Raw genomic sequence first — 18,572 nt, 5'->3', positions numbered from 1 at the left:
GTGAGTATGGGGAAATGATCATAAAAGCTAAGTATTGCTGTACACTTTTCAGAGGCTCTGTGAAGAATTTAGTTAAGAATCATAAGAGGGGTCTGAAAACATAAAAAACACTATGTAAATGCTAAAAGTTAACTGTTTTTAACAGCCACAGATTTAAGAGAGGTCTTTTCTTTGTTTCCATAGAAAGGTGCAGAAATATCCTTCATTGCAAATAACCACTCTGCCTGCTGTGAGAGGCTCTGCACATGATTTCGATTGCCTTTCACATAGAAAATAGGAATAATACTTTGCATTTATAGACTTTAAAACTACTTTGCAGACAATCAAGTCTCAAAACCCCCACTGTGATGCAGGAGGCAAACATTATACCGGTTTTACAGAGGAAACTAAGAGGGAAGAAGGTTAAACTACCTAGCCTAGAGCCAGAAAGGGGACATTGAAAAAAGTCAGGCATGCTAGCAAGGCCTGTCTAGACCCACACTTGCTCGCTTGCTCTTCTTAATAAACAGTTAACTCTTCTAGTCTCAAACTTCTAAACAGGAGGGCACAGAATGCTACATGGCAAGAGTGGCCACAGCTTTTATCTGTTACCAGCATATTCAATCTTCTATAGACACTGGGTTGACCACAGAGAGTGCCTGGAATTGCATTAGGCCACTTATTCCCTTTTCTAGCGTGTGTGGCAGTAGAAAAGTTGTTGACAACTAAAAGTTAACCAAACACTTCCTTTTAGAACCCAAGTCCGACATTACAGTGTCTGGACTCATAACTACCCCTTTCTCTGACATTAAACTGAGTTACCACATGAGAAAAATTACTAGAATGGCAGTATTTCCAGGGCATACTGAGTCACTGTCTAACATCTAAAATGGGAAATCAAATAATTTCTCAGAATTTCTCAGCACAATGGGAGGCAAAGTTTGCAACAATTTGCTTTGTGTAGAAAAAAAATCAGGGTTCCACTCTGAAACAGGTTCTTTAGCACCAAAGATGTGTTTTGGGTTGTTTTTTCTTTTTTTAATTTCCTAATGACAGAAAAACAATTAGCTCCTGTGGTATTGATTTCTTGGAATTCTCTAGTATTGAGAACAATTATTAAGCAACACTAGAAAATGATAAGGGTGATAACCAGGGAGTGGCAGCAGCAGTACTGTGCAGACTTAGAAGCACGTATCATTTTTTGCTTTGATCTGATCCATTCTAGTAATGTGTTGTGGTCCCTCTCTGGAGGCTCTTTCTGTCCAGTCCCTGGAGAAAGATGCTCATGAACCTTGTTCCTGCCTACAGCAGGATTTCCCTGCCCAAGTGAGACCACCTTGGCTTACCTCCTCATTGGTCTGTGGGGAATGCTAATGTGAAAGAGTTGAAAGTCCCCAGGGAAGTGGTTTTCTGCCTCTATTAATTTGCATACATTTTTTTTTTCCAGGCCCCCACATAATTAATTTAAGCTTCCAATAACAGGATTTCATAGATCAGGGGGAAGTACAGCTCAGAAGTAATTTGCTGATGCTAGAGACTTGCAAGGAGAAAGTAACCAATCTACTGTACATAGTGTACAAATATGGGATAGCCTCTCCTAGAGAGAAGCAGCTCTCTATGGTCCCATGGTTAATGATTCACTCCTAAATGGAAGCAGAAGAGCTGTTGAGGATTTATGACTGCATCTCCTTTGTATCCTTTTTAAAAGGAGAAACAGATGTTTCCAACCACCACAAACCTCCATTCCGCAAACCTGCTCCTCTGGCTGTTACCTTGGGGCAGCGACTTCCAAAAGCTGAATTAAAAAACAAATTAATTGTTTTGCTGGAAGGTTCAGAAAAGAGGCCAGGATGGAGAGTTGGAGGTTAAACACATTCCCTCACACAGCAGCACGTCTCCTGCCTGCTCAGAAAGTAGGAGACAGCATGGGAAAATCCTGTCCTAACAGTGATTTTTCTGCTGGTAATCAAGATCTTCAAGACTACAAGTTCAACTTGAGAAGAGGTCTGGAAACCCTTCTGCTTTGTCAGCAACATAGTCTCAAATATAAACCCCATCTCATCTGTCAAGCTATGCACTCTGGATGCTTTCACTGGCGTCAATTTAAATCTCAAAACAAACACCAGACAACAGCAACTTGTGTAACGGTAAAGAAGTTAATTTTATCGGAGATGTGCGAGGGTGTCCCCTCACCTTTTCTCTCCCTCTTTAAAGTGATGCTATTTCGATTTTTTAATTTTTGTAAAGAAAAAGGAAGGGCATTTTTGAGTGCTGCCTGCAGATATGCATTTGTATGCGTTTCCCATCTTTTAACTAACAAACAAGAGGAAAAAAACCTTAATTTTGGTAGCAGCCTGCTGTGGTATAAATAAAAATAATAGGCACATTCACAGATTTTGAACTTTTTACAGCCACTGCTGCAAAAAGCAATTTTAATTTATAACCACGGAGTCCTGCAAAACATATAACGAAGACATAATAAAATGGAATGTTTATCCTGTGGCTCCCATTAGACCTCTTCCGTTCGATGGTTGTAACTAATGACTTGTTTTTCCACTTTTGTATTGGAAGCCTTATTATTGGGCTGCATAGAGCATACCTTATTTGATTTCCCTAGCAATGCCTGCACCTCTTGCTGAAGTCTGCAATTAGATGTTTATGAAATACTATTTAAAAGCTGCATAATCTCATCTGTGGTCAAAATATAAAAAATAAGAAGGAAAAGGAAAAAAAGCACCAGCAGTAAACCAGTCCTGTTTGTATAATATTATTCTGAGTACAATAGACTAATGTTCACTCCAGTGCATGTGTCCTTTTGACTAACCACTTCTATCTGACAACCTTTTTTTGGCAACAGAACACATTGTACTTTTTGGATAATTGACTGTGGAATATAGTGTTGTTTATTCAAAAGCAGGTCACACAGAACTGAGCTTCCAGTTGTCTTTATCCTTTTACCTTTCTTATCTTAATGCTGTTTAAATTTACGCTGAATTTATTTTAATTACACATATGGTTTTAATTGTTGTGCTGTATTTATTCACCAGAAGGTGACCTGACTATGAAAGGGTAAAGAAAGGTGGGTGGAAAGCTCAATTCAGATTTCAAAACTATATTTGGATATATTAATTGGTCAGCAATCTTACAAAGAAACAAACACAAGCACATGCATTTCCAACATTCTCTGCTATCTACAGGGCCATGTTTGCCTGTAATACAACCACGTTGTTTTTTTTGTACTTAAAATCTACTAGAAAGACTCATCCACCACTTGCTCGGTGATCTGGAAATTCAACAGCAGCAAAAGCCCTAATTTTAAGCTTGAGCCTTGGGAGACAAGCACCCTCGGGGAGAATGATGTAGAAACACACAGAAGTTGTGAAAAATCTAGATTACGGGAAATGCAGTTAAGGAAACGGGTTGAGGAGAAAGTTTTAACTGAAGTATTGAAATGAGGCCGCACAAGAATTGATGTGTTTCTAAAGCACGTTCTTGGGATGCAGCCTGGGGGAAGAGAGGTCACAACTAAGTGTTGCTTAAAAGGAGGGAGAAAGGATTTTGATGTGAAAAGGAAACAGAAGAGCCCTCTAACACAAGGTAGAGAAAGAGGTGTAGGGCAACTCTTTGATGCTGATCATCAGACCAGGAGAACATGATGGTCATGATCTGCAAGATGCTCATGAAACTGAGGTTTACAAGAGTAGAAATGTTGCAGGGTACTTTCTTCTGTCATCCAACACAGATTAAAAAAAAAACCTAGTGGGCTTCCTAGTGATGCCCCAGAAGGAATATACATCCATCAGTGGCATATAATACACAGCAGGAGCTTCTCTGGCCACTTAGGCATTTTTTCCCCCTGCCGAAAAAGCCATGAGTTTTCACTTCAAGCTCTTTCACAGCAACAACAGAAAAGAAAGTGATTCATTTAATGAGCGACCAGCTCTCACAAAGCTGGAGGAAATCCCTGAAAAAAATATCCTTCAGGTGCTGGTAAAATAGCCTCTAACTAGGCAATAATGGGATGAAAATTATTATAGCTAATCTGCTGTATTATAGCCCAGGTGTGGTTCCATTTTACTAATGACTAAAGTAATCCTAACACGTCAGTTTAAGCTACTGCCGATTCATTTGAGGAAATTTTGCTTGTTTGTTTAGAAAAAGATTTAATTGGAGAGGATGAGTGATACCGACAGCAATAATAATTCATCTGCCTGTGCTGGTGCTAAACCACACCATGGAAAATCCTTGCTAATGCTAGATTGATCAGATAACACACAGCAGCTGATTAGTTTTATGTAGCTGACTTTAGACAGTACATTTCAATCTGGACTATTCTGAGGATCCCTCTAAAACTAAGTCACTGCCCTATTACTGTGGGTAAAGAGGCATATGAATAGTACTACTCTGCTACAAGCAAGACATGGTTCACCTGATACTTTTTCAAGCATGGAGAATATACTGTGTCTAGAACAAAGAAGAAAATGTGATTGGAAAGTTCAGAGCCCTTAAATTAATTCCCTAGACAAAAAGTTGAGGCACTAGATTCATAATGTCATGTTATGTAACTCGCTTTGGAGCCAGGCAGCTACTAAGTGAAATAGTATGAGTTATAAAAATGAAATATTGTTGGGAAAACAATTTTACAGCTTTATAATTCACTATTATTTTCATTTAAGAACAAAACTGTCAGTATAATTGCAGATTCTGTTTGCCTTGCAGGAGTTCTTTCAGCTTGTGATAGGAAACCTCTTCTTCTTCTTAAAAAAACACCTTTTTTTTTTTTCTGAAGGCTGCTATTTAATTTACTATATTGTGCTTCTTTATAGTTATTTAGAGGTAAATCTTAACACGAAGCTCATTATGTGGGGGCCTTAGTTTAGTACCAGAACATTTATGATCAGTAAATGTAATCATATATTACCAATTATTTCTTACCATTACACTTGGAGGGAAAAAATTATCAGCAGCCATTACAGACTACTTTCTACTCTTTATAACTGCATATCTATTGTAAATGGGATTCTACATGGCTTGTACTGCTCACTATGTACCATGACCATGATACTAGCCTCAAGACTCTAGTTATGGACAACCATGCCTGAAGGAGAAGTGAATCATCTTTCAAGCTGTGCACAGCTCCCTACACAAAGTGGTGCTTCAGTAACAAGCTGTTACCATAATATGTGCATGTGTGCCATTAAGAACTGGATTAAGACCACAAGTATGCTTCACAGAGGTCAGTGGGAAAATCACCCAAACATAGAATCATCCATTCCATGATATGACCAAAACAGCACATCACTCAAAGCGTCACTGTGACATGAACAGTTATTTGTCTTAACACTGGCATTATGGTCAGGTCACAAGCCCAAAGAGATTCTCATCACCAGGGCAGCCAGAGCCCTTCTCGTCTCAAACAGAACCATCCAATGACACCAAGATGCTCCATGTCTCCTTATTTTCCCCAGCACTCCTGAGTGACTGATGCCTCAGCTTGATCAAGTTTCCCTACCCATTCATGTCCTAGCTTCATTGCAATAAACTTGATAACAACACTGAGGTTATTTGATGGAACAGCAGCTTCATCACGTTCCCTAGTGTCTTGGCATTGGAAGAATTACAGTGTGGTTGGACTCGGGTGTATCTTAAAATGGAAGGAAAAAGCTCCTCCAGTAATCAGCAACACTGTCACACACAATAACCAAAGTATGCCTGCGAATTAATTAAGTGGCACTCACTTTTATGGGTGCTGCTTTTTTAACTGAAAGCCGAAAAGGGGTAGCAAAGCCAATTGTCCTTGTCTCATCATGCTACAGACCAAGCTTCCCATTAGAGACCTGAGCTCAGCCTACGCCAGGGTTCAGGCAAGCATCATTGCTCAAAAACCAGACAGCTTCCCCATGAGATGTTCCTTTCCAGCTATAGGCAAACATAAACTCATTATATTTTATGGCCTAATCAGTTAGACTGTAACATGATCTGCCTGTATCTGCCAAGGTAGGTACTTGGTTATCAAGAGTTAAACAGCACAGAAACAGCGCCCTTAATTAACTTCAAGGTTGCCCCATGCCTTAACATGTATGGAAACATTGTCCTCAGCTTATTTTAAGAAGCAGCAAGAAAGAACATCCAGGTATTATGTTAAAAGCCTCTTTCTCAATTATTCCCCTTATATTACTAACCCATTGTGGCTGACTAAAGGCTAAAGCTGCAAAAGCTGCATCCTGAAGCTGTAAATTTAGGTTGGTTTCTCAGTATACGCTGACCTGACTTACTCCTGCAACTGCAGCCTCCCTGTTATCTTTAACTTCAAGTTAATTGTTTGACAACTTGTTGTTTCTCTATTTAAGGAAAGCAACTCAAATATATGATCCCTATGAGACAAATCTGATTAATTGCTCTGTCATCAGCTGGTTCCTGCTAGTGTATGGAGTGCTTAAATAACAAAAATATAACACAAAAAACAAACACTAAAGTTCTAAAAAGTTAAACATATTTTAAGCTGAGAACTGGGCTCTTTCAAAAGTTTAGGGTATAAACCATACTCTGTCAGTTTCCTGCAGTCAGGATAAGCACATTGTTCTGAAAACACTTCTTTGCACCTCTTGCCAGTACCTTTTCACCTGAAAATTCTATATAAATCCACAAAGATTTTGAGGCAGAGGTTTACAATACCTTGAAAAGGAAAACATCATTCTCAATGCCACAGAGTGCCACCGAGTCCTAACTCTAAGCTTCGCATCTCATTGTTAGACACCACTGCCTTCCTCCCCCTCCTCCTCATTTTAACAGAAGCAACAGCATTTAATTTAATCCACCCAGAAGCAATGACAGAGTCAGCAGTTGATATACAGCTAGTGCTGGTTAGAACTCGGAATTACTGTTTTGTGAAGAATGTCAACATTTTGACATTTGTTGCTATTCTCAGGGTAGAAAGGAACTGCATATTCATCTGGAAATTTTGAAATGTCACATTGAAATCTCAAATTCAACTCTGAATTTTGGAATTTCACCTTCTATTTCATTTTACTTTAGCTTCTTCTCTTTTTTTAATTCATTAAATGCCAGAGTAGAATATTTTAAATAACCGTTTTTCATTTTACTTGATTTTGCTTTACTTTAGCATTTTAAAACTATGGGAAGCCATTGCCTCATACTGAGAGAAAATCAACTTCAATCATCATTTTCCACTGCCTCTGAATCCCATGCAGTGGAAACTTTTGATACTGGAGTTTTTTGAAGAGGTCACTTGGGTGGAGATTTGAGATTCTGGGGGAGAAAACACTTGGGGGGTGGGTGGGCAGCATACAGCAAGCTGCCTGCCTATATCCATAAGCAAGAAGCAACACTAAGAAAGAATATATCCCTATGACAGCAGGAGGGAAGCTGGCAGATTGCATTTATTCATCTGCAGAGAACAAAAAATTCCTAGTAGCTAGATTAACAGCAAACAGCAAGAACATTAGTCTCAGTTCAAACGCAAGTGCCAGAGGTATCTACTTTATGTGAGTGATGGCAGACTGTAAAAATTATTAAAGCAGTACAAGAGAAGTGCATCAGTCATAGCAAAGGACACTGGTGAGCAGATGTTTCTGAGGCAAAGATGAAACTTCCAAGCGAATATCTCCATCACAGGTATTAAATCAGTGGAAAAACTGACAAAAGCTGTGTAAAATGAGCAAACAGCAAGTCGTCACAGTCTGCTTTGGGGCACTGTGGGTTTCAGGAGACCGTGTCAATGCCGGTTGCAGGCAGGCAGCAAAGAAACACAGTCTCCATCAGTGCGGAAATGATGTGGTGGCTGAGGTCTGCTAATCATAAGTGGCCACCACCACCTAAACCATGCCAAAAGCATAAGTTGCCTCGTTAATTTTACCTCCTGATTTCCAGCTGTATCCCCACTTCATTTCCAAGGCGCTTCCCTAGAACAGCACCCAATATTGAAGGGCTGTCTGAAGAGCAGGTCGTGCTCCATGCGTACTGATGCCTGTATACGTGTAAATGGGGACAACAGGACTCATGGCTAGTGTAAGCTGACCAGGTTAGTGAACTCATAAACTTGTGCCAGCTCAACAAGAACAGGCACAGCTGCCAAAAGGACACTTCTTTTTTATTCCTTCTATCAAATATGCAGCAAAGGAACATGGTTTTGGATGCTGCACTAAATCAGAGCTACAGAGGAGAAAATGACATTTTTCTTCTCTTCAAATCAGCAGGAAATCAATTCTTTTATTAAGATTTCCACCACTCTGGATCAAAACCACAAGGTGTCTGAAGTCATTTCAGCGGCACCCAGTCTGGATGCTGAAAGTATGCAGCTCTCGTTTCAAAGGAATGTGATTCCCCAAGCCTAAAAAATAGATTCGGGAAGAGGAAAGAAAAAGGATCCAAGACCTAGGAATAACTGAACTTCCAAGTGTCTACAGTGGCTGTCCCTCAAATACACCAGGAGCCACATAAAGTATCTGAAAGGTCCACAAAGTCACCTGGGAGACACACAATAGTGTCTCAAAAACACTCAAACATGACCAAAAACGTGAAAGGGCTTAGACCTATTTGGAGAGATGAGCGCTTGAAAAGGCTGTTTGCTGATAGCTGAGCTGGTCAGTGGTGGGAGTTTCATCAACTCTGTTTTGGCCACAGGGCAAACTTGAAGGAATTCTCCATTTGCCATTTTTGTTTTCTATTATGGACATCTTGGGGCCAGAAATCAGTGCATCTAATGAAACACCCTGGTCTTGTGCTCTCTGGCCTTTGGGATGGGAAATGTTAGGCTTCAGATTTTGACTTTGTTGGAGCCAGCACAGCACCACTGGCAAAAAGCACGAGAGTAGCCAAACGTGTCACATGTTTCCGTGATGGTCTCATGACAATTCTGCTGCTGTTCCTAACAGAAATCCTGACCACTTACCACTCAGAGGAGAAGGCTCCCAAGGTTTTGGGCCAGGAACAGCCCTGAAGCACATGAGGGTTTAAATGAGGACATGCACTCCACCAATTCATTTCCTAACTAGCACTTGAGCATTAATGCTAGACAGGGTGCTACAGAAGACTAAAATGCACAGAGGTTTCACATGCATGACTCTCACTTCCAAAACTGGCCCAAGGACAGAATGCTACATAGCGTTGTGTGTGAGTAAAACTCATTGTTCTCAGTGGGCTTTAAGAACTGGTACAGATTATTTGCTGTTCCCATACCAATCCAGATTTATTTTGGATCAGCAGTGACTTCAACGTGATTAGAACACAGCAAAAAACACAGAGCCAGGGTACTGTGAACTTCTCCCTAGCCAGAATGCAAAAATATGAACAGATTTTCTTTTTTTCCTTCCTTTAAAAACTCTGAATAAATTTAATGAAAAATTTTACCTCTCACAGTGATGTATCATGGTATTTATTAGAACTAGAGACCATGAGCTTCTAACCTGAGATGTATTTGCTACAATATCCTTAATATTTTGCAGACAAAGTGTGTTCAAAATTAAGAATGCACTTTTCTGAATACATTGAAAAATTGTTTTGTATTTTAAGATCATTCTCTTGCAAAAAGAAAAATTCCTAAAGGTCTTCTTGCATTTTATATGATGTGTATTAATGCCTGCTTCTTACCCTGGTTTCTCAAATCGATTTCCTTAACTGAAAGGCCTCAAATCAACCTTGAAAAGGCAAAACACAACAAAATGCAGAAGCCAGTTGTGTGTAGGAAAATACATTAAAATTTGCATTGTTGCCAACAAGTCAAATTACAGAGACAATTCTTCCTATCAGATATCTGGCTCCAACACAGCCTTCCCTTTCTTTTCCCCCTTTATATAAAATCGTTCCAAAAGTTGATTTTATGAATGAGTTAGTCTGCAAAGGAAGAGAATGGCATGCAGTAAAAATGGACAACACTGCTTCACTGGCAAAGCATACTGTGTTTTATTACTGAACATTTCCTACTAGACTGTAAGATCACCTTCAATTCTTCACTAATTAAACCATGTATGTTACAAAGTAGCAATCAAGCAGAGTCTACCACCATTATGTCAGAGAAGAGTTCTAAATTCAAAAGTGAAATAGGTAATAACATAGATATCTATCAGGCTGGAAGGGACTTAAAGTTCTGGAAGGATTGATCACCAAGCACATAACAGTCTGTTTTACAGAAGAACCAGAACTATTTTTATAGACATATATATAAAGTATTTCTGCATGTGTATTTGCAAATGCCACGTGCACACACACACACATATATACACACAAATATCTATATATGCACACATGAAACCCCAAACTTGAGCTAAATTAAATAGTCCCTCCAGCTTTGTAATGCAAATGAGACTAACAGGCTTGTGCAGTTTGTGGCTGGAGATGAGTTGCGTTTCCATAGAGATGCTGACTGAACCAAAGTTTTAAATTTTTTATACATATAACCCTACTTGTATCTATCAAAGTCTAAATATGGATCTGTTGTACCTCAGCATTTCCTCAGTGACTCCACTGGAACCACAACTTACACCAGTTAAATGTGCAAATTTTGTGTCTTTCACTACTTTCCAATCTAAGCTCTTTACATCAAGTACCTACAGAGCCAAGAGTTCTGCTCCTCTCCGTACTCCTAGCTTCTTGGTAAGAAAAGTAAAGAAAAGGTAAAAAGTGGTTTCTTAGCTGCTAGTAGATAATATTTCAGGGACTTTTGTAATTTATTTCCCTCTCTAAACTGCCTGGAGAAACATTTCTGCCTTCAAAAGTTCCCACTGTTAGGAAATCCACTGTTGGGATTCAGGAAAAGCTGTCTGTGTTCTGCTGGTGAATGAAATGCCAAAAGGACAAATTTTCTTTTATGTGTCAGAAGATCCTTTCCCTGTGAGCACCCACAAGCTTAAGAGCAGCAACGTGCTAAGATGAGCCAGAGTGGGCCTGGGCAGCAACAGCTTCACTGCCTCCCTGCTTGGCTTGGCCATCCTCACCCTTCAGTGGAGTTTAAGCTCATCATACATTATGAGGACTCCACAATGCTAAAATGCCTACATCCCCCCAGAGCCACATTAGAGAAGGACACTAGCAGAAGCAACAAAAGCCAGTCAGGGTCAAAGTTTGGACAGGGAAACCAGGCAGTTCAGTTTTATTTTCTATTTTAAATCAGCTTCACATTATGAGGACCAGACATCGGCTCAAGTGGATGCAGGTGTACCATCACCTGAGACGAAAACCAGAGCTGAGCTCTGCGGGAACTCATTTCCATGTGGTTTCAGTGATAAGTGATTTTTGAACAGCAACACACCAGAAGTCAACCTCTGCAATTGCTCTGAACCACAATCAAAACCAGCTTCTTCTGTACCTCTTATCTGCCTAGACGAGGAAGGATTTATCTGGTGAACCAGAGGGTGTCCACAAGCACACAGAGCAGAAACTCACACTCAACCTTCTCATTTAACCTTGGGAAGGCCTAGAAGGGAAGACCCAAGTGCAGCAATGCTGTATGGAGGTACAGGCAGTGAGCTCTTTAGGTAACGGCATGTCAGGGGGATGAAACCTGCCTCCTGCTTGATGGTGACACCACATCTCTGCACATGACAGCGTCTCACCCTTTGAGGCCATCAAGGGTTTTTGAGTCCCCACAAAAATCTCTTTTCAGAGCAGACAAGAATTCCCTATTTCCAGCTTTTACTAAACCATATCAATGCTTACAAATGTCTAAAGGTTGGATGTTAAGGAAGATGGGGCTAATCTTTTTTCCTGTAGTGCCCACAGGACAACGGGTAACGGATACAAACTGGAACACAGGAAGTTCCACTTGAGCACAAGTAAAAACTTCATTACTCTGAGAGAGCCCTGGCACCGGCTGCCCAGTGAAGGCATGAGTCTTCTTCTCTGGAGGTTTCCAAACCTGCCTGGACATATTGCTGTGTGATATGACTGAGGAGAATCTGCTTTAGCAGGGGGTTAGACTGGATGATCTCTAAAAGTCACTTGCAACCCCAAGCATTCTGTGATATGGAAAGAGACCTACCCCAAGCCCCCATTTAACCTGCCATGCCATCTTTCAAGAAGGGTCTCAGGGACATCATCTCCTACCTTTTGCTGCAGTGTAGGTGGCTGCGGGGCCAGCACTGGGTCAGTGATGTAGGTCTTCTTCGTGCTGGGCGGCTGGTAGAGCCCAGGAGGAGTCTGTCCCACGGTGTTACTAGCAGGATATACTGGCTCGACCTTCCAGGAGCTCTGTGGCACGTAGGGCGCTTCGGAGCCATTCCGCCCCCCATACCCCCCATAGTAGGGATCCTGGTAGCGGCCTTGCGGAGGGGCATAGCCGTAGTTGGGCTCTGTGGGCCGGGTGGGTGGTGGAGCATAGCCATAGTCGGGCCCATGGGGCTGCGGAGGGCCGTACTGCGGGGCGCCGGGCGGGCGGGATGGCGGTGGAGCGTAGGTCTGGCTGGGCCCCATGCTGCCGTAGTGCCCGGGCTGCGGGCCTGGTGGCTGGTAGTGCGGGCTGGGCTGTGCCGTCCTCACCTGGATATTGAACGCTGGGCGGCTGGGGGTGGAGGCCGTAGCATAGGAGGCTGGCACAGGCTGTGGCTTCAGAGTGCCCACGGGAGTGACTGGGATGGGTGCTGGCTGCCCCGGACCCTTGGCAGTGGATTTCTTGGTGGCGGTGAGGGGCGGCTGGTTGGGGATGATCATTCGCTTGTGCCCAGTGACAGGGGTGGACACAGATGGGGTGGTGGAACTGCTCGAGGTTCCGGAGCCCTAGAAAGAAAGGTGAGAGCCACAGTGTCAGCAGGAGGGGCCGCTTGGGCCTCAGACCAGAGTAGCAAGGGTTTAAGTGGAAATGAGGTTTAACATCTGCACAGCAACTCAAATTGCTTAGGAAAGCAGGAATGTGCCTAAGACCACACATTACAAAATGATAATAGCAACCTTTCCCTGATCTGACAGAAGGGGGATGGCACTGCAGCAGCTGAGCAGAACTGCCGTGCACAGTGTTTCATCTCTCCTTGGGGTTTTCTCCTCCGCCTACTAACAAACAAACAAACTAAAAAGCGATAAATGCAAGAAACAGGGAGACTCGCTGGAGGATAATTAGGGGAAAACCCAAGCATCCCTGTGAAAATAAGAGTGTTTTGAAAATGAGATTACAGTCTCTACAGAGACATGAAATTCCTTGGGTCCCTAGAGCACTTGTAGGGTACTGCCCAAATACAGAAGCTCCTTTAACAACACGGAAGGCAGTAGAATACCATGGTCTAAAAGCACCTTCAAGATGTAAGAATTAACTTAGATCAAAACAAAATGCAGGAGTATCTGTGACCCTGTCCCTGCTCTTAAGTACTGCAAGTTGGAAGTCTGAAGTGACTCAGAGAAGGCAAGTGTTATCTATGGCTCATTAAAGGGAAGAAAGTGGGCAAAATTCCTCAGAGCTTCAGCAGACAGCTCCCACTACAGCAGCCACATAACCCTGCACCTCTGTCCCATGCACAGCAGTGCTTGGGCAGCCAGGGAAGAGGTTCACAGCAAGTGCCACCACTTCCTGTGATTTGGCCACCAAATGAAGATTTAGTGCAGTGACACTGTCCTAACAGGTGTCATACATCCTTCTATCTAATGTACTTGTTTGTCTGGCTTACCGCTTATTTAAATCCCATGTCCAAAGACATCGGTGTGAAAGGACATCTCTATTAAAGAACTAACAATGAGAAATAGTTTCTGAAGAACACTGAAGATCACCATTAAATCTTTGCACTAAATTAAAGTAAACTTGAATTTCTGGACCTTAGGATTATGTAAAATTTCTTGCCTCTCTATTTTCCGTTATTCAGAAAGAGTACCTGAACTTCATGCCTTCCTATGCAGAGATGCATTAAAGTGAAGACAAGTATTTATTGTTGCACCTAACATCATGAGGTTATACCTCATATAACTTCCTGCATCTGGCTTGATAACCTACAAGTTCACAGTAGCCCAGCATCAGACCAATATGACCAACCTTGTGTATATTCCCAAGTGCTCCTGCTTTATGATCTCCACCTACTGCCCCATCACCCTCTTGCTGGGCAGAGCGTGGCAGGGGCTCACGGGGACACTCCATGCACATGCCCTGCCCGGGCCAGCAAAATCCTCTGCCTGGTCAGCAGGTGGCGGCAGTAAATTGCTGCGGAACCAGCCCATGGCAGTGGCTGGAGAGGAACTTCATCTACCATTGCTCTGGGCCTCCAAAGGTTCCAAACTCATCTGCCAGAGAAGGCTGGGAGAAAGGCAGATACCACTTCCACTACCCCCTACATTTGGCAAACACCACATACGAAATAATGGGAGATAAGAGCAAGCTGCTTGACTCGCAGTTCCAGGGTCAACAAGCAAGTCTACCAAAGAAATAAGGAAGCTCTGCTACCCAACTGGTAGCTCTTCCCTGGCGATGTACAACTACATTTTTGCTGACTCATTGCTAAAGACCTCACTCCTGTAATCACACCTTCAGGGTAAACTTCCCATGAGGAAACATTATAAAAGAGCAAAATAAGATCATCAAGCTGTTCAGAGAAATGTAAAAGGTGTGTATGTAGAGCTGTGGAACATTAAGGCATCAAATTTTGGCTGGAGAAAACATATCTCAATGTATTCAAACCCTGACCTTGCCAACAGATCCATGACAAGGCAAGTACATAGACAGACTAAAGAGATTTTGAAACTGAGAGCAAGGAAGAGCTGAAGCATGTCTCAGTTGAACTGCAAGGGCAGAGACAGGTTAGGAGTCTGTAGCCCTCCATTAATACTGCCTGATTTTTCTATTTCTGAAACACCTGATGAGGAGCAGGCATTCCTCCATCCCTGCATCAGAGCATAACTGCACTAGCACTCCTAGCTAGCAAGAAAATTTGCCTTCTCTTGGAATTAGTCTTCCGTATCAGCTTGGCATTTATGCCCAGCAGTCCTAGAAACTTTCCCATTTCCACACCTGTTTCATTCTTGTAAATGACAGTAGTTTGTCCACTTGCTATAATGGGATAAAAAGTTCACAATGCAGCACTGTGTAATTACCACCAGAAATGCATTTCTCTTTTCCATGTGAAGAGGGAGAAGGCAGATATTATTTTAAAGACAATGGCCTACTGTGTGGAGGGCGAAAGCCCAATGTAAAACAACAAAAATGAGCCCTATTCATCACATCTTAAAGTTTCTGAATGCATACTCTGGAAGCAGGTGGTGACAGACCCATAGTCAAGCTCTCGTAATGGAAATCTATTCCATCCCAAGAACTAGGGACTTTAAACTCACATGTAAATATCTGCATAACATTTCACTTAATGTGTTGATGCCAGTCTTTGTTTGGACTGGAATGCACCTTAAGAATGAGTGACAACTTTCTCCCGAAAAATCCACCTCACTGCCTATTGACTGGCACACTGAAAGGCTCTGGGCAGCTCCCATGTTTGATGCTACAAAGAGGATGAGCTGAGAGTCTCCCGTCCTGCACCAGAGCCCAGTGAAGAAAGGTGGCAATTTGGAGGTGCCTAGGCCAGAGACCAAGCTTTGCCATCAACTTCACAGATCAAGCTAACAAGTACCGTCTGCCTTGTGGCATTCAAACCACAGGCTGCCTTGAGGAGGAGGAAGTTTGCATCAGTAGGAGTCCCCAGAGGCACTGCGTGACTCATTCTGAATTCCTCTGAGGGTGCTGGGCAAGTGTGTGATACAAGCTGGGCTTTAGTGGGAGGAAAAGGGTGTAAGGCCAGTTAATGTGGTGTAAGTAGAGAAATGGGGATCATCAGAGGCAATTAAATGCTACTGAAACACTGATGATTTATGGAGATGCAAAGAGGAACATAGGCTATAGTGCCTGAGTAAGAGCACAGGTGAGGCATCACCATACAACCTCTCCTCTTTTGCCTGAGACAGATGAGTAGTCCCAGTCTGGTATTCTGTATGTCCAGCCATTCACTCAAATATCACCCCAAGCTTAAACCTTTGGATTATTAATGGATTAAGAAATTATTTTATAAACACACAAGAACTATGGATCCCTGCTCTGAGCACAGGCACGTGCAGAAGGATCAGAAAAGGGTACTTGGATGCCACATGGAAGAGTGATTTCAACAAACGTCAGTTAAGTGCTTGGAGGATAGGAAGGATCGATGAGGCTATAAAGATGCCAGGTAGATGGAGAAGGAGTAATGGACAGAAAGCTGGAAAGGGCTACCTATATCACCGGGTACACTCCCAGCAAAACAGATGAAGCTCACAAATGTTTCACGTAAACAAGTCCACAGAACTTCCAGCACAACAAAGTAGACTCGTTCAAAAGCACATCAAAGTGACAGCCCAGAAGCACAAAACCAAGCAGAAATATGTGAGAGAAAAAGGAGAAAGACACAGAGTGGATTCATAGGAGTGCAGGCATCCCTTCCTCCAGTAGCTCCTGGACAGCTCATTTCAATACCATATTGCATTTGCAAGTGACTATCACAGCCAAATACGCTCTCTGACATCCTCTAAGGGCTGTTTTCAGAGGAAGACAGGCTTTCCTCTGCTCACCGTGCACTAGATGAAACCGTCTGACACACTTCGCAAGTGCAAATTAGAACCACGCTACTTACCATCAACCCCTTCTTGCAAATTCATATTTGCAAAGAGAGAGTAAACCAGAAACCCCAGGTGCTGATAACGTAGAGTTGTTAAGAGAAACTAGAGTAGGAAGGAGTTAAATTCAGAACCTCATCTACCACAAGCATTATAATATAACTCTTTTTTCTTTTTTTTTAATGGGGAAAGCACAAGAGCCTTGTTTAAACACAGATGGAAGTACCTAAATGTACTGCCTCTCTACAAATGAATTATCCAGCAGTTCAAATAAAGGTGAACTAACACTGACAGAATCGAGTAAGACTCAAACCTATGTGGGAGGAAAAAAAAACCCCAAAACACTTCTCCTAAAAAAAGCTACCATGTGTAACCATGAGAGGAATCATTTTGCTTGGTAAATCCTACCCTGTCTTTTTAAATGCAGTGAAAGTTTATAAACATTTGTAGCAGCAATCATACGAGAAATACACAGTGTTGTGATAAACCTGTGCTGTCCTAGGGGTCTGATTGTTAAGTTGGGTATCTGGATTCAAAGCTACCCTGGAGTGAAGGGAAACCCAAAATCCTGAGTATCTGTGTGATTCTTTGGTCTCTAGAAATTATTTACATATATCTTCAATTAAAATTCAATGTATACCCACAACTAAAAAGTCATCACACTACAGATGAAACCTGTTGTTCTACAGAAATTAGCCTGTCATTCTATACCATTTGTCTGGGTTAAATCTCAAAAAGAGAACAGAATAACTATAGTTTACAGCAGAAGCACGATTCTAGATGATCAGCTGGAGTTCTTAGGAAAACGACTTCACCTTCCTTTCATTTTGTGCATTTGTAGAGTATTTTCTACAGAATCCCTTCAGTTATTCAGTCTCACAGACTGGATCAAAAATGCTGACACAAAGTTTATAGCATTCTATTCAATTCTCCAGGCATTTTCATAAAGGTACAGTTGAATAGCTTTAGCCTTTTAGCTGTCAAATTATCACGTATAAAGATACATTACTCCAGCTCAGTGGTTTTCAACCTTTATACTCAGCACCCCCCAAATGTTTTTCAGGAGAGACAAGCTCTTTTATAGAGAGAGTTACTCTACTGACAATAAACATGGGGGGGATTAAGTTACCTTTCACTGAATTCTTCTTGGTTACCTTAGGAGTGATTCATAGACTCCCAGGGTTTGCAAAGCATGGGCTGAGAAACGGGGCTCTAGCCAGGGCTGCCTTTTTCAAGCATTTTGGTCAGTATTTGCTCCAGGAGTGAGATGAAACAATCCTTCTTCCTCGAAAGGCAGAAACCTGGCCAACTACCAGTGCGCCAGTTCACAGTGCTGGAGCAGCACCTCTCTTCCTAACTCAGCCACTCTTCTGCATGGTCCACTGGCACAAGCTGGACCAAATCACGGGGCCAGCTCAGGCATGTGCCTGCTGAAATCTTTTCAGTATCGTTCAATGGTGGTGGCAGTTGGAGGCCTGGGTGGGAAAGGCAGCGAAGGGTGGAAAATTAACATAGCTTCTCTTGGTGCTGCAGACTGGCATTCACCTGGATGTGCCTAAAGCATTCTCTGTGAAATGCATTTCCACAGGGCCATTTATCCCATTCTAATACTGAATGGGATAAAAACAGGGGAGATGAATGATCCGCTTGGGGAATCTGCTTCACTCCACTGACTGGAAAAGAAGCATAAAAACAGTCAAGTCACTGAATATTTAGACAGCACAAGTTAGTGGAGATAAACTCCACAATAAGCAGGCAATTTTGATGTGACTGTTAGAAGCACATATACCTTTTCCCTGCTTTAAATGCACTGTCACTCAAGCTCAGCTAGTGCTGTGCACCAAAGGGATTTCTGAGTGCCAGTAGCTCAGACCATCAGCCAGGACCCTGACATGTTGTGCAGCCACTAATACTGAGAGGCTGGGCTGCAAAGGCATTTCCAGCCTACAAAGGATGGTGATGCAGGTGGGCAGCCCCTCCCACCTCCTTTTCCACCTCCACACTGAACAGTGGCTCTTATTGGAACTGAAGCTGCT

The 18,572-nt window shown here is 42.3% G+C and overlaps 1 protein-coding gene across 5 annotated transcripts in view; it reads right to left on the bottom strand.

The window, feature by feature from the left end:
- LPP (LIM domain containing preferred translocation partner in lipoma) overlaps nt 1-18,572 on the bottom strand; it is a 347,202-nt gene that overhangs the window by 118,944 nt on the left and 209,686 nt on the right. For all 5 annotated transcript variants that reach the window (XM_062005358.1, XM_062005357.1, XM_062005356.1 and 2 more), the window contains one exon: nt 12,040-12,708. In XM_062005358.1, the coding sequence (XP_061861342.1) occupies nt 12,040-12,708 (669 nt within the window). The remainder of the gene's footprint in view (nt 1-12,039; nt 12,709-18,572) is intronic.

Source organism: Colius striatus, chromosome 12, assembly GCF_028858725.1.
Source record: "Colius striatus isolate bColStr4 chromosome 12, bColStr4.1.hap1, whole genome shotgun sequence".
Classification (NCBI taxonomy): Eukaryota; Metazoa; Chordata; class Aves; order Coliiformes; family Coliidae; genus Colius; species Colius striatus.
The sequence above is the reverse complement of the archived record's forward strand: the minus strand, read 5'-3'. Positions and strand labels throughout refer to the sequence as shown.